This window comes from Chelonia mydas, chromosome 7 (assembly GCF_015237465.2).
Source record: "Chelonia mydas isolate rCheMyd1 chromosome 7, rCheMyd1.pri.v2, whole genome shotgun sequence".
NCBI classification, from domain to species: Eukaryota; Metazoa; Chordata; order Testudines; family Cheloniidae; genus Chelonia; species Chelonia mydas.
Window position 1 is genome coordinate 29,849,412 of NC_057853.1, and position 14,236 is coordinate 29,863,647.

The 14,236-nt window shown below is 48.5% G+C and overlaps 1 protein-coding gene across 1 annotated transcript; it reads right to left on the bottom strand.

Moving 5' to 3' along the window:
- Window positions 1–639: 639 nt before the first annotated feature.
- On the bottom strand, window positions 640–10,224 carry LOC114018577 (cystatin-POGU1). The gene is made up of 3 exons (XM_037905103.2): window positions 9,950–10,224; window positions 2,907–3,032; window positions 640–1,041 (listed from the first exon to the last, which is right to left on the bottom strand). Exons 1-3 carry the CDS (start codon window positions 10,175–10,177, stop codon window positions 952–954), a joined length of 444 nt encoding a protein of 147 aa, XP_037761031.1. The 5' UTR covers window positions 10,178–10,224; the 3' UTR covers window positions 640–951.
- Between the last annotated feature and the right edge of the window lie 4,012 nt (window positions 10,225–14,236).

A 14,236-nucleotide genomic window follows, 5' to 3' on the forward strand; every position in this document is an offset into this window, starting at 1 on the left:
CCGTCCAGCTCCAAGCAGTTTGGCTCAGTCTGAGTCAGGTTGCCGTTCAGGTCAGGCCAGCACTATCTCTACCTTGGGAAGCAGGCATTTCTTTATCACAACTCAAGATGGATCCAGCTCATGCTGTCTGTCCACCAGACCCACAAAGCTGCCTGTTGCCACATGTCTAAAAGCCCAGTGGGCTGAACAGACCTTATTCATCTTCCCCATAGTGCAAGGTAGCTGGGATCAGAACTCCTGGCTTAGCCCTGTTCTCAGATAGCCTGAGAACAGATGTAAAGCCTAGCTCTGTATAGACCCCTGCTCTGACTGCTGTAACTCAGAAGACTGTGGGCACTCCTGGGGGACTTGAGATATTTAAAGGGATACTGCCCTTTTCCTGGATACATCAGGAACTGAGTACAGAAGAATTAGGTGGATTTGCTATTACTTAAGAGTCTTTAAATCAAGACTGGATACCTGTCTGAAATAAAAGTTATGCTCTAGCTCAACTGCCAGATATGGGCTGGATGAGATTCCATGGTCTGCATCTCACAGGTCAGCAAAGAGGAGCACAATTGCCTCGAAATCTATGAAGTATTCAACAACAGGAAAGAGAAATGGAGGAACTGAGGGGAAGAAAAACACCAGCCATTGAACCATGGTGAATCACTTTTATTCCCTACATCATATGGGATGCCAAATCTTAGCTATGACAGAAAGCATCCAAGGGCTTCAGTCTGGTCGTTAAGCAAGGCCTAACAATCAGACACTACAGAAGAAGACGGCTCAGCCATTTCCAGTCCTGCCCTGATTGGGGGAGAGGAGGAGATCTAAGATCCTGATCTTCCTCCACCTGGTGGGGAATATGGGGATTAGAGAGAAGAGGCAGCAACAGAAGGAGGGCTGGCGTGACCCCCAGGCAGCATCGATCAATGGCAAATCAGTTCACTGTCGTCAGATGGATGGGTTTTAGGAGTGAGACACAGAGCAGTTCGCAGATAATAACTCTGTCTGGTTGCGCCAGGGACGGGACCAGACCTGGAACTCACAGAGCAGTTTCTGCAGGGGGGGAAAAACGTCCCACAATTAGATAGTCATGAAACACAGTATGGCTGCTGTAATACCAGGCTGAACTAGCTTATGTCCAGGTACACTGCAGCGCAAGAATCAGGCCCAAGGTTTTAGGGACAGTGAAAGCACCCACTCACGCAGCACTGGTATGAAACTTCTGTGTAGTTTATTGATGGGAACTAATAATTTATCAGTGTGATCCCAAACCAGCACCCATGCAAAGCTTCAGATAATCCCAACACTAACAGCGAGTCAATTTATGCCCCATACACCCAGTCTGTTAAAAAAGTGTCTTTTGTTTCCTAGTTTACTTTCTCCAAAGGGCACCATCGGGTTAAAAGGTTAGGGGCTTCTTTATTTAGGATTCCTTACCCGAGTCACTACTGATAGGGTAGGGTGTAAATAGGCTTCCCTTCCACAGAAGATTTCTACTTTTGGGCAAAACTATCCAACCCCCAAAAATCTTTCAGTCAAAAACAGCTATTTGGATTTCAATATGGCGCTGTGGTGCTTCGCAAGAGTTGTAATTCGAGTGCCTCACCTCCCATTCCCCTGATAGTTTGCACTCTCTGGCCAGACTCCATCTCTCAAGATTCACCTCTTAGCCAGTCTGTGGCGGTGAGATGCAGGCTGGACAGGGAGCCTGGCTTACAGAGCATAATAGGAGCCCCAAGTCCCCAAACGACAACACCTATGAAGTGCTATGGTGCCATTCTGCATGGATATATTTCAGTTTATGGCTGAAATATTGATATTTTCTGTGGCAAGAGGGCACTTTTTGCACACACGCCAAAGTTTAGTTGGGATTTTGCCAAAACTAAATTTTTCATTGAACAATTTCAGTGGAAAACTTTTGACCAGCCCATTATGGACATCTTAGACCACAGAGCTACAATCTTCCAGAGAGCCTAAGGAAAATCTGATGTCTCGTTATCCTAACTGAACACTCCCTTTTACTATTACCATTCCTCTCAGCAGGGATGGTGAAAAGAAACTACAATTGTCAGTTTCACTTCTGTTTACATTCTGGGGAAAGTCAATTTCACACACTGGTTACATTCAGTGCCAGTGTTTGGATTGCTAGGGGCTTGTTTTAAATTAGAAACATTTTCATTATTTTAAATTACTATGAAGCTTTGAGACACTGTTAACACAAAACTTATGATGTATCCACTTGAAGACTGAGATACTGCTTAAGCTTATTTATATTACACTAGCACCCATAAACCTTACCTGTGATCATGGCCCCACTGTGCCAGGTTCTGACAATCCCTACTCCACAGAACTTGCAATCCAAATAGATGAAGGGTGGGCAGGGGAAACTGAGGCACGGTGAAGTGGGAGGGACTTGCCCGAGGTAAGAGGTGTTGTGCAGCACCCTGTACTCTAAATTGTCCAAAGTAACCCAAGTCCACCTAAAAGGTGTTGCTTTCCAGATGTTTCAAGATACTGTCCCTCCTGCTTGGGAGAAGCTCCCCGTACACATCTGCAAAGCTATCGCATTATCCTCCTTCAAATACTTCCTTAAAGTTCTCTTCTACCATGATGCCTACAAAAACAAATTCAACAGCCAGACTGCTGGTGTGCTGAGGCCACTGTCCAATTGTGGCTCCCCGGTCTGTCTGCCATCTTTTGTCTTATACCTAGATTGGAAGCTCTCTGGGGCTCTTTTTTTTGTTCTGTTTGTACAGCACTGAGCACAATGGGGTCCTGGCCCGTGACTGGAACTTGTAGGTGCTGTGGTTCTACAAATAAGTTCCGTGCCAGGCAGGGATCCCTGACCTCACAAGACAGAACTGAGCCCACACAAAGTTGACACCTCAACTAGACGCTATGCAGTTTTCTCTGCTCACCTGTTGCTCTGATGCTGGCGGCAAGGGGCATGTGCTGACATCCCCGTTTCCGAGGCCTGCCCCATTTTTCCGGCACTGTGTTGTCACCAGCTGAACGGTCAGGTAGTATTTCATGCCAGCCACCACCTGGAACAAGAGCAGAGTGAGAAAGGTTCTGGACATTTCCCACTTCTGATCAATAGCGGGAAATTGAGGAATCAAGAGTTTCAGCTCCACAAACTGCAATTGTTCTGTTTGCAGAGAGTAGTGCTTGAGGGGCCCCCCCAATCTCAGTTGTGGCCTCCATCATGTCAACAACTGCACAGACAGCCTCTCTCCCCCACCACTCCCCAGACCGAGATCAGGGCCTACATTTGTGCCAGGCGCTGTGCAGAAACCACCCCTGGACTGAGGACAGGACTCCATTTTTCCCAGGCACTGCACAGATTCCTCCCCCTGCCCTCCCATAAAAATCTATACAGCCCCCACGCCAGGCGCTGTGGCTGTTCCAAAGCTCACTGAAATCAATGGAAGACTGTCCCAGACCTGTAGAACTTGGACAATAGACAAAGAGTGGGAGAGGAAACTACAACACAGAGCGGGAAAGGGACTTGCCTAAGATCAGTAACAGAGCCAGGAATAAAACCCAGGTCTCTTGAGTCCCATTCCAGTGCACTCAACCATTACTGTGTTGGATCATATTAAAGAAGTTCTGTATTAAAATCACAAATGAGTTTGATTCCCCATAGTTTAAATTCCAGGGTATTACTAATTAAGAGGTCTCTTGGTTTTTGGTACTGTTTCTCTCCCTCTATGTGTGAAACTTGCAAGCTGCTAATTGTGTTAGTACATTCTAAGACAGAGTCTGTTCTCAAAGCAATTCACAGAGCGAGAGAGACTCAAAGCAATACTCTAACAACAGAAACAGCACCCAGAGACTCCCCGCCCTTTTGTTGTATTAACAATTGTGATTAAAATAGAGATAGAGGATGTATGTGGATGGATGCTTGCTGTGGATAATAACTAAATGATCAGGGAGGTGCCAGCCTAAGAATCCAGTGTCCATCGGCTGAAGAAGGCGTGAAGTGGAAATAACCAGAGGACCCCCGGAGGGCAGACTGGAATCCACCCAACAGCCTCAAGAATGGGAGAACCAAAGAACAAGATAACATCTTGGAGCCGTCAGGAATGTGCTATCTGCTGATTGATTCAGCAACAGCATGATGAAGCAATTCCCATAGACTGGCATAGGAAGAAATTCCTATACAAATAGACTCTAAAAAGTGAGAACTTTGGGGTCTGATTCTGCAAACCAACTTCCAGGAGCATCAGATGAGCATCTGACAAGGCCCTGCTCCCTCCTCATGTCCAGGCCACCTGGCCAGTGGCTTGGCATGAGCAACTCTAAGGCTGGTAACTATAACAACAACTTTGCAGAACCTGTGTGTGTGTGTATGAATGAATGTGTGAATAAAGATGAGATTGAATGGAATGTTACAGCTGTAACTAACTGCTTACTATGATTCTTTCTGTATTCACAATAAATGTGGTATTTTGCCTTTTTCCCTTTAATAAGATCCTGCTGGTTTTTATTTTATTGGTACAACTGTATTTAGAGCACTATTTGTTCTTCAGAGTAGGCTGAAAAATAAAAAGCCACCCCCAGGAACAGCAGCGGTGCGGCCCTGAGCGGCCCCCAGGAGCAGCAGCGGCCACTGGAGCACCCCACTTCCCCAGCACCTAAGATTTAGTTAGGGGTATTTTTAGTAAAAGACTTTTTGGTTATTGCCAGTGACCTGTACTTGACTTTTAGTAAAAATACCCGTGCCTAAATCATAGCCATAACCGTGGCATCTCTTGGTCTGTTTAAGAAGCTAATCACATTGAGCTCATTAAGTCTCTCACCATCAGGCATTTTTTTCCAGCCCTCTGATCATTTCTCTGGCTCTTCTCTGCACCCTCTCCAATTTTTCAATGTCCTTTTGAAAATGTGGCCCTCAGAACTGGACTCAGTGTTCCAGTATCGCTCCCTCCAATGCTATATGCAGAAGTAAAATCCCCTCCCTGCTCCTACTCCCCTGTTTACACAGGCAAGGATCACACTGGGAGCTCATGCTGTGCTGCTTGTCCACTGTGACCCCGAAATCCTGCTCAGGGTCACTGCTTTCCAGGACACAGTCCCCTAGTCCATAGGGGCAGCCTGCATTTCTTGTTCCTAGATGTATAACTTTGCATTTGGCTACATTACAATACATTGTGTTGGAACAGGCCTGGCTCCCCAAGCGATACAGATCGCTCTGTAGGACTGCCCTGTCTTCAGCACTAGGTGCCACTCCACTAATCCTACCTCATCTTCTGTGGATGGATGGAAGGAAGATATGGATTGTGATGGCCAGGTCCATCTGGCACCAGTGACAATAAAGAGCTGGAGCTTTAAAAAGAGGAGTCCAAGAAATGTGGCCCAGGGGACAGATCACTGGGCTGGAAATCAGATCACTGGGTTCTAGTCCCCACTCTGCCACTGACCCTGGGCAAGTTCCTTCCCTTCTTCGCACCCCCACTTCCTCTCCCACCCTTTGCCTACTTCGGTTAGAAGTTCTTCAGGGCAGGGGCTGTCTCTCACTCTGTCTGTGCAGCGTGTGGCACAACCAGGGCCCACAAACTCAGCACAGAGGGGGCTGTCTTGGCCAAGGCTTCTAGGTGTTACCATAATAACTGCCTACTTAGCCCAGATCTCCCCTAGAAAGAACCTGGTGATATCAAGACAGTCCCAGATCAGTTCAATCATCATGGCATAGGTTAGACTTTCCATAGACAAGTGAGCATTAAGACATAGAATAGGTGGACATGGTGGGAAGGGAGGGTGTAACTAGGAAATAAAACCAGGAGGATACAAGAGGCATGATGCAAGCAGCAACCTGTTGTTCCAGCTTATGTCCCTATTATAGCTCTTCCCTTCCAGTGGAGCAGGTAGATGCTAGGGAGCCCAACCACAAGTGGGTGGTTTACACCCACTTGCCAATATGCAGCATGCACCTGTATTTATGCCACCTGTTTGTATGGCCCCAAACTCCACCTCATGCCTCTGCACACGTTCCACCAATATGGGGAAGCTTAGCACCAAAACTGACTGTTCACTCCGTAGGGAATTTCTCAAACTGGTGGAGCAGGGAACCCTAGACGTTAATGCCAGAAGGGACCATCCCGATCATCTCTGACCTTCTGTATATCACAGGCCTGAGCGTTTCCCCCAGCCATTTCTGCACCCTTTGGTTGAGCGGTAGCGTGTCTTGTAGGAAGACATCCCATCTTGGTTTAAAGGCTCCAAGGGATGGAGAATCCACCCCATCCCTCTGTCAGCTGGTCCAATGGTTAATCTCCCTCCCTGTTAAAAATGTGCACCTTATTTCTAGTCTGAGTTTGTCCAGCTTCAGATCCCAGCTGTTGAGGCTCATTTTGCCTCTGTCCGCTGGGTTAAAAGGTCCGCTATCAGCGATCTCCTCCCCATGGCAGTACTTGCAGACCATGATCAAATCACCTATTCAACTTCTCCTAGAGAAACTAAATACTGGGTTTTCCAGCCCTCAAATCACTTTTGTGGCTCTTCTCTGAGTTCTCTCCAATCATCGATACCCTTTCAAAGGGTAGACACCAGAACCAGACAGTACCCGGTAGTGGTCTCACTGACACCATAGCAGGGTGGATAAAAATCAATGATTAAAAAACAAAAACTTAAAAAAAAAATTGGATTGTTTTGATAAAATGCTTTGAGAGAAAAAACCTATCTAAAGATAATTTAAATTAAGATCCATGATGAGATGTCTTTGAGCTATAATGTAAATAGGGATTATAAATTCTATAGTATGAGACAATATATTCATGTAATGTTTAGGAAAAGTTTTGTAAATGAGTTCCAACAGTTCATGGATTAGGGACCCAATCTTATGGGGTTCCAGGGGCTTCTGTATAGATTTAGGTTAATCTTTCTACCTACCCAATGGGACTCAGTATCTTCTAGACTGAGCACTATCAGAGATGCTTAGTTTTGCAGTTCTCAAACCATGGATTTGTGTCTCCAGAAGTAACATGCTTGTTAACAGCAAAAAATAAATATATAGAGGTGAGAAACAACAGACCTCAACTCTATTGTCCTTCAGCAAATTTGTGTACAGAGTCAATCCCTTACCTCTCTCTAAAAGTGCAAAGTTTCAAAAAGTTCAGTGAATAGAAGATTGTTGGGGGCGGAATAGATCTGGACAAGAAAAAGAAGTCTGGAGATAAATGTGAGAAGCGAGCAACATACGGCTTTTTGTTAAAATAGTATGTTTACTGTTGAAGAAAAAAAATCCAGAATACTTAACATTGTTGTTTTAGTTAAACAAAACAATTTAAATGTCTGTCTGGTGATGTTCTCCTCCTAATCCAGCATGGCAAGAAAATCCTCCAAATATTAAGGATTCTCCAGTTCAACAGGTTATAGTTCACCTCCTAATGACTTCATAAATATCTGCTTCAATTACCTTTGGTAAATGAAATAACCAAACAATTATTCATTTTCTGATATAGCTGTAAAACTAATCTGAAAAGTTTTCAAAATAAATCACTGTTTAAAAATGTATAGTGTGTACCTTCTAAAAATGAAAGCTACATCTCCGAGTTGTGAAGAATATATATTAAGGTTATAACCACCAACAAGAATGCACTTTTATTAATTTAAGTCTTCCTGACTAGTGATTTAAATCACGATTTAAATCAAATCCCCCCTGCACCGTAGACAGAGGTAATAGCATTACCCTACTCCTGCTTGCTTATTCCTCTGCTTTGATGTCCAAGGGTCACATTAGCCCTGTTAGCCTCAGCATCGCACTGGGAGCTCATGTTCCTACACACCTCATAAGTCCTTTTCAGTGTCACTGTGTTCCAGGAATCAAGACCCTCAATTGTTCTTGTAGCTCTTCACGGAGCCCTCCCCAGTTCCTCCTCTCACCCCTCCAAGAAACCAACGGTCGTTGAATCAGACCAGCAGGTCCACAGTCACAGGCTAATGAGACATGGCGAAGAAAGCACAGAGATGCTCCCAATGAGAACCTGGGCTTTTGTCCCCATACTGCAAGTCTTAGCACAGAGCAAGCCTTGGACAAAAGGCATCACAGAAGCCCAAAGTAACCATTATCAAAGGCTGGTTCTTCAGAGCCTTATGCGCTGGAGAGCTGTAAACAACATTCCGTGGGGAGCAATATTCTATTGTGAGGTCACATCTGCCCAGTACGGGATGGCTACAACCCATCTCAGTGAAAACCAGCTTCCAAGAGCAAGAGGGCACAGGTTCAGCGTACACAAGTTCACAAAAAGAGACAGAGGACCGGCATTGTTCACGCTAGACCGGAGAAGAAAAAGAGGAGATAGGATGGAAGGATACAACCATGACGACTGAGAGAGAAGGCAGATGGGGAACTTCCCACCCCTACAAGCCCTCCCGCCAATCTTGGTCGGGAACCAGTATAGTACCCGACATGACGGGGGGCCTCCCCTCAATCTCAGCTGAGATTTCTAGGCACTAGTGTAACACCAATAACAACTGTCTGACTTTTCCTTCTAGGGAGATCAGGGCTCACAATGAGATCAGACAGTCCTAGACCAGATCCATCATCATACATGCCTTCTTCCTCCAGTACAGTTAGATTTTCATATACACAACCAAGAGTTGACATACTATGAGCTAATCCAGAGTGGGCAGAGGCAGAGGGAAGAGAGTGCATGGGACCCTGACCATCAGATCCCAGCCAGGGTCCCGCACAGCACCCAGCTTGACAGGAGCCCCCCCTCACCCCTGATCCCAGACGGGGTCTTGCACAGCATCAGCAGGAGAGCACACACACACACACACACTATATCCCAGACAGGGTCCCACTCAGCACCCAGCAAATGGGGAGCCCCCACAAAACCCCTGTTGCATTGGGTGCTTTCAGCAGTGGTGGAAGAGAACGAGTGGCAATGGGAGTGAGCCTGCATGGCCAGGTGACTAGGAGAGAAGCAGGGCAGGGTGTGGGTCTGGGCAAACAAGGTGCTTGGTAACGCCCTTGCTGCAAAGCAGCATTCTTGCTGTTTGGATACAGCAATAATAGCCCTATCAGCCAATACTCACTTCTCCCGCCCTCCTGTCCCGTGTTACACCCTAAGCATAGAAGGCGAGTATGTCTGCAGCCAGGAGGCCTGGAGACAATTATTTTATTTTAGATGAGAGCTGAGGTTCGGGCACACAGGGTGCATGGATGCCAACCAATGCCCTTCCTCACGACCCTCTGCATGGGGATCCCGACAGTCCCACGCTGGTACTCACACCGGTAAGGGTCTCTCCACAGCCACGAGGGTTAGAGATGTAATTCAATGGGAGCGGAGATTGTGGGCTCAGATACAGGGTCACACGTGTACAAAATAGTGGCACAGGAAAGTGGGTGCCACCATGCTCTGCCCCATAGGCATCCTGTCTGCTTATGCTCCTCTTTGCCAGGTTTTCTCCACAGCCCGTGGGCTACAGCTGGGTTTTGTTACAGGAAGCTGAGACACTGGGGCTCAGAGAGAGGAAGACTTGCAGGGTCCAGGGCTCCCCCAGTGGTTACCCAGACTGGCAAGACACTGGGCTGTCACTGAAGAAGTTAGCACGAATCCTTGGTCGCCGCCCCATGGATCAGCAGCGTGTGTGCCGGCAAAAGTTGCTCTCACAGGACACCTCCCTGCAACCTGCCACCCCATAACCAGCATCCTTGTCCCTTACCTGGCCACAGGGGCCTCCCAGCCCCCCACACCTCTGCCCGCCCATCAGGCCCAGTCCCTGAATCCCACCGGGCTGTGGGGCTTCCCCTGCTCCTCCAGGGCCCAGTCCCTGCCCCCTGCCTATACCCAGCTCCGTCCCCCGCCCCCTGTCAGATCCAGGGCTCCCCGAGGGGACCCAAACCCCACCCCGAATCCACCCCTGCCTCAGCTCCAACCCGGACACCCGCACCCCCGGCTGCGGCGCTGCCCGCAGCGAGCTCCAGCTCCAGCTCCGGCCCGGCCCTCCTGACCTGGCTGCGAGCCCGCAGCACCCGCTCCGCCCGGGAGTAGTGCAGGCTGTTGCTGGCCCGGTTATAGGCCTCCACCGCGAACCGCACGGCCGCCTGCACCCCGGGATCCGAGACCGGCACCTCCTGCAGCCCCCCGACCAGACGCTCCCCGCGCAGCCCCAGCCCCAGCCCCGCCAGGAGCAGCAGCCACAGCGCAGCCAGGCACACGCTCGCTCCGGCGCTCGACATTGCTGCGAATGAGAGGCCTAGGCGCCGCCCCAAAGAGAGCCCCGCTAGCCCCGCCTCTCCATCTAGCCCCGCCTCTCCTTTAGCCCCGCCCCTGCTGGCCCCGCCCGCGGGGAGCCCCACCTGCCCTGATTCCTTCCCTCCTATCTGCCCCTAGCACTTGGCAGAAGTGCCCCATACACTTGTGGGTACTGCCTCCCACCCCCAGTGTCCTCCTTCAGCCTCGTCCTCACACCTCCCCCTTGCTGCGACACCTACAGCATCCTTGGGCGACCAGCGCTGGAGTTATGGGGGGAAAGCAGAGGGGGCCCTTAATGAATGTGGGCAGGGCTGGAGGCAGCAAGGAGCCAGGACACCCCTTAGCTGGGTGCTCAGCTGGTATCCTCCTGGCTTCTGAGCTCAGCTGCAGCAAGACTGGCTCCTTCCCTCTGCTCTTACCCCTCCCCCCCAGCCATCTGCCCATCTTGACCCCGACCGGTTACCCCAGCTCCTCCCTTCTGCCCTTAGCCATCCCACCTTCAGAATATTACACAAGAACAAAATCTGAGGACTGGAGTAATAGAAATGGGAATTTCCACGTAAGCTCGTCAGTTGGAAACAATAGAGGACATCACAGGATAAGTGTATGATGATGCGTATTTGTCGATCACAGGATAACTGCGAGTCACCAATGTGATGCAGCCATGAAAAAAAGGCAAATGCAGTCCTAGAGTGTATTAGGCAAGAGCTTTCCAGTGGCAAAAGGGAAGTTTTAATGCCATTGGACCAGGCACTGGGAAGACCTCATCTGGAATACTGCATGTAGCTCTGGTCACCTATGGCCAAGAAAAAGGAATCCAAACTGGCCCAGCTGCAGAGAAAGGCTCCTAGGCTGATCAGAGGAATGGAGAACTGATCTTACAAGAGGAGACTAAAAAGCTGGGTTTGTTTAGCCTAGAAAGGCTTTGTGAGTTCTGTCAGTTAACCAGTTCTTAATCCATTTCATGTGTGCTTTATTGATACTGTATATTGCTAATGTTTTAATCAGACTGTCATGGTATAAAGTCAAACACCTTACACGAGTCTAAGTACATTCCATCTACTCCATTACCTCTATCAACCAAACTTACAATCTCCTCAACGAATGAAATCAGCTCTGATGAGACAGATTTCCAACAGATAGCCCTTCGGCCAGGTGTCACCATCCAAAAGGGCTGGGCTCAATTATCCAGGGCTTCCTTCTGAAAGCTTGAACAACATTGGCTCAAGCCTTCACCCAGAAACCCAGGAAAGTTACCACCCTTGGGCACCCTTATACCTCCCCCATATAAGCACCAAGTGTAGGGTTTAAAACACAAAGATTAAAGGCTTTATTGGGAGTGGGGGGACACACAAGAAACTTGGAAAGCCAGCAGTTAGTGAATCAACACCATCTGTTAGGTAAGACTCCCCACCTTTAGGTGCCTTAACTTCAGTCCTCTCACCGTTGTGAGTGGTTAATGAGGTAAAGCCGTCTATGTCTAGCATTAGTTGTTTCCCTTGTCCGCTGCTCCCCATGGTTGTCCAGAGTTGGCACAGACCAAGCTTCAGGCAGGTCTATCTCCGGCCCTCAAAGGAAAGGATGTCTGGGATGCACCAGTGATTATTACAGCTTGGGCTAAGCTGGGGTGGAAGGCATCCCAGACATGCAAATAAGGCCCATTCGGTCATTCCCCCTCTCTGACCAACAGATGGCAGCAGAGAACCATGAGATTTCTACCCATCTGCAATTCTCAGGCAGCTGTGTCTGGTCCACTCTTCTCCCTGTTCACCACATCGGGGATCAATAGAAATAAGAGAAATGCTGAACTGGAAGGGCCCTCATTAGGCCATCCAGTCCTGTCCCTTGCACTGAGGCAGGACTAAGTATTATCTACCCCATCCCTGACAGGTGTTTATATAGCCTGTTCTTAAAAACCTCCAGTGATGGAGATTCCACACCCTCCCTAGGTAATTTGTTCCAGTGCTTAACTGTAGGAGTAGTTAAGCACTTTCCTAATATCTAACCTAAATCTCCCTTGCTGCAATTTAACCCCATCACTCTTTGTCCTGTCCTCAGTGGATAAGGAGAACAGTCTTGTCACCCTCCTCTTTATAACAACCTTGTACATACTATCATGTCCCCCCTCAGTCTTCTCTTCTCTAGGCTAAACAAACTCAATTTTTTCAATCTTTCCTCATAGGTCATGTACTCTAGATCCCTAATCATTTTTGTTGCTCTCCTCTGGACTTTCTCCAATTTGTCCACATTTTTTCTAAAGTGCGGTAGAACTGGGCACAATACTCCTGCTGAGGCCTTATCAGTGCTGAGTAGAGCGGAAGAATTACTTCTCCTATCTTGCTTACAACACCCCTGCTAATACATGCTACAGTGATGTTTGCTTTCTTTTGCAACAATATTACATTGTTGACTCATATTTAGTTTGTGATTCATTATAACCGCAGATCCTTTTCTGCAGTGCTCCTTCCTAGCCAGTCATTTCCCCATTTTTTATTTGTGCAATTCATTATTCCTTCCTAAGAGTAGTACTTTGCATTTGTTCATATTGAATTTCATCCTATTTATTTCAGACCATTTCTCCACTTTGTCAAGTTCATTTTGAAATTCTAATTTTGTTCTCCAAAGCACTTACAACCAGCGTTCCCTGTAATTTTTCCCACCCATGTGTGGAATGAATTTTGTTATATGCACCAGTACAGTGCCGGACAGGCTGGGGCTGCAGGATAGGCACCCCTCCCCAAGCCACCGCAGGTCCAGGCCGGGGCTGGGTTCAGGGAGGGGAGCTCCAGCTGCAACAGGTACGGGCCGGGACGTCCGGGTTCAGGCTGGGTATGGGCCGGGATACCCAGGTTTGGGCTGGGTCACCCTGGCTGTGGCTGGGTTTGGGCCGGGCTGCCGTGGCTGGGTCTAGGTCGGGCCATTCGGGCCCCGCTGCCCCAGCTGTGGCTGGGTTTGGGCTGGGCTGCCCGGATTTGGGATCAGGCCAGGCCTCCTCAACTCGGTCCTGACCGGGCCACCTGGGTTTGGGCCAGGCTGCCCCGGCTACAGCTGGGGCCAGACCAGGCCGCCCTGTCCGCAGCTGGGGCCTCACCATGCCACACCGGCTAGGTTCAGGCCAGGGTAGGGGAGCCCTGGCCGCAACAGCTCCGGGCTGTGGAATAGTTGGGGCCAGGGAGCTGCCCCGGCTGTGGCAGGTTAGGGGCTGGGCTAGGTTGGGGCTGGGGCAGGGGTGCTCCTCCCCCAGCCGCAGCAGGTTCCCAGGCGGGTTCCCTGAGCACCTGCACAGTGCTAAATAGGGCGCTACGCAGCCGCGCAGCTTACAGGAAATTTAGCTTTCAACCCCTCCCAGCATGCTATCATCCGCAAACTCTACAAGTGCACTCTCTATGCCATTACCTAATTTATCAGTTAAGATATTAAATGGAATTGGACCTAGGGCAGATATTAAATGGAATTGGACCTAGGGACCCCACTTGCTATACACGTCCAGCTTGATTGTGAACCATTGCGTATGAGAAGGCCATGTGAGACAGTATCAAAAGTCTTACTGAGAAATGTAACATAAGAATGGCCAAACTGGGTCAGATCAGTGGTCCATCTAGCCCAGTATCCTGTCTTCTGACAGTGGCCAATGCCAGATGCTTCAGGGGAATGAACAGAAGAGGGCAATCATCATGTGAGCCATCTGTTGTCATCCACTCCCAGCTTCTGGCAATCAGAGGCTTAGCTATCTTGGCTAATAGCCCTTGATTGACCTATCCTCCATGAACTTATCTAATTATTTTTTGAGACCAGTTATACTTTTGGCCTTCACAACATCCACTGGTAAGGAGTTCCACAGGTTGACTGTTCATCTTGTGAAGAAGTACTTCCTTTTGTTTGTTTTAAACCTGCTGCCTATTAATTTCATTTGGTAACCCCTGGTTCTTATGTTATGTGAAGGCTTAAATAATACTTACTTATTCACTTTCTCCAATCATTCATGATTTTCTAGACCTCTACCGTGTCCCCCCTTAGTCGTCTCTTTTTCAAGATGAAAAGTC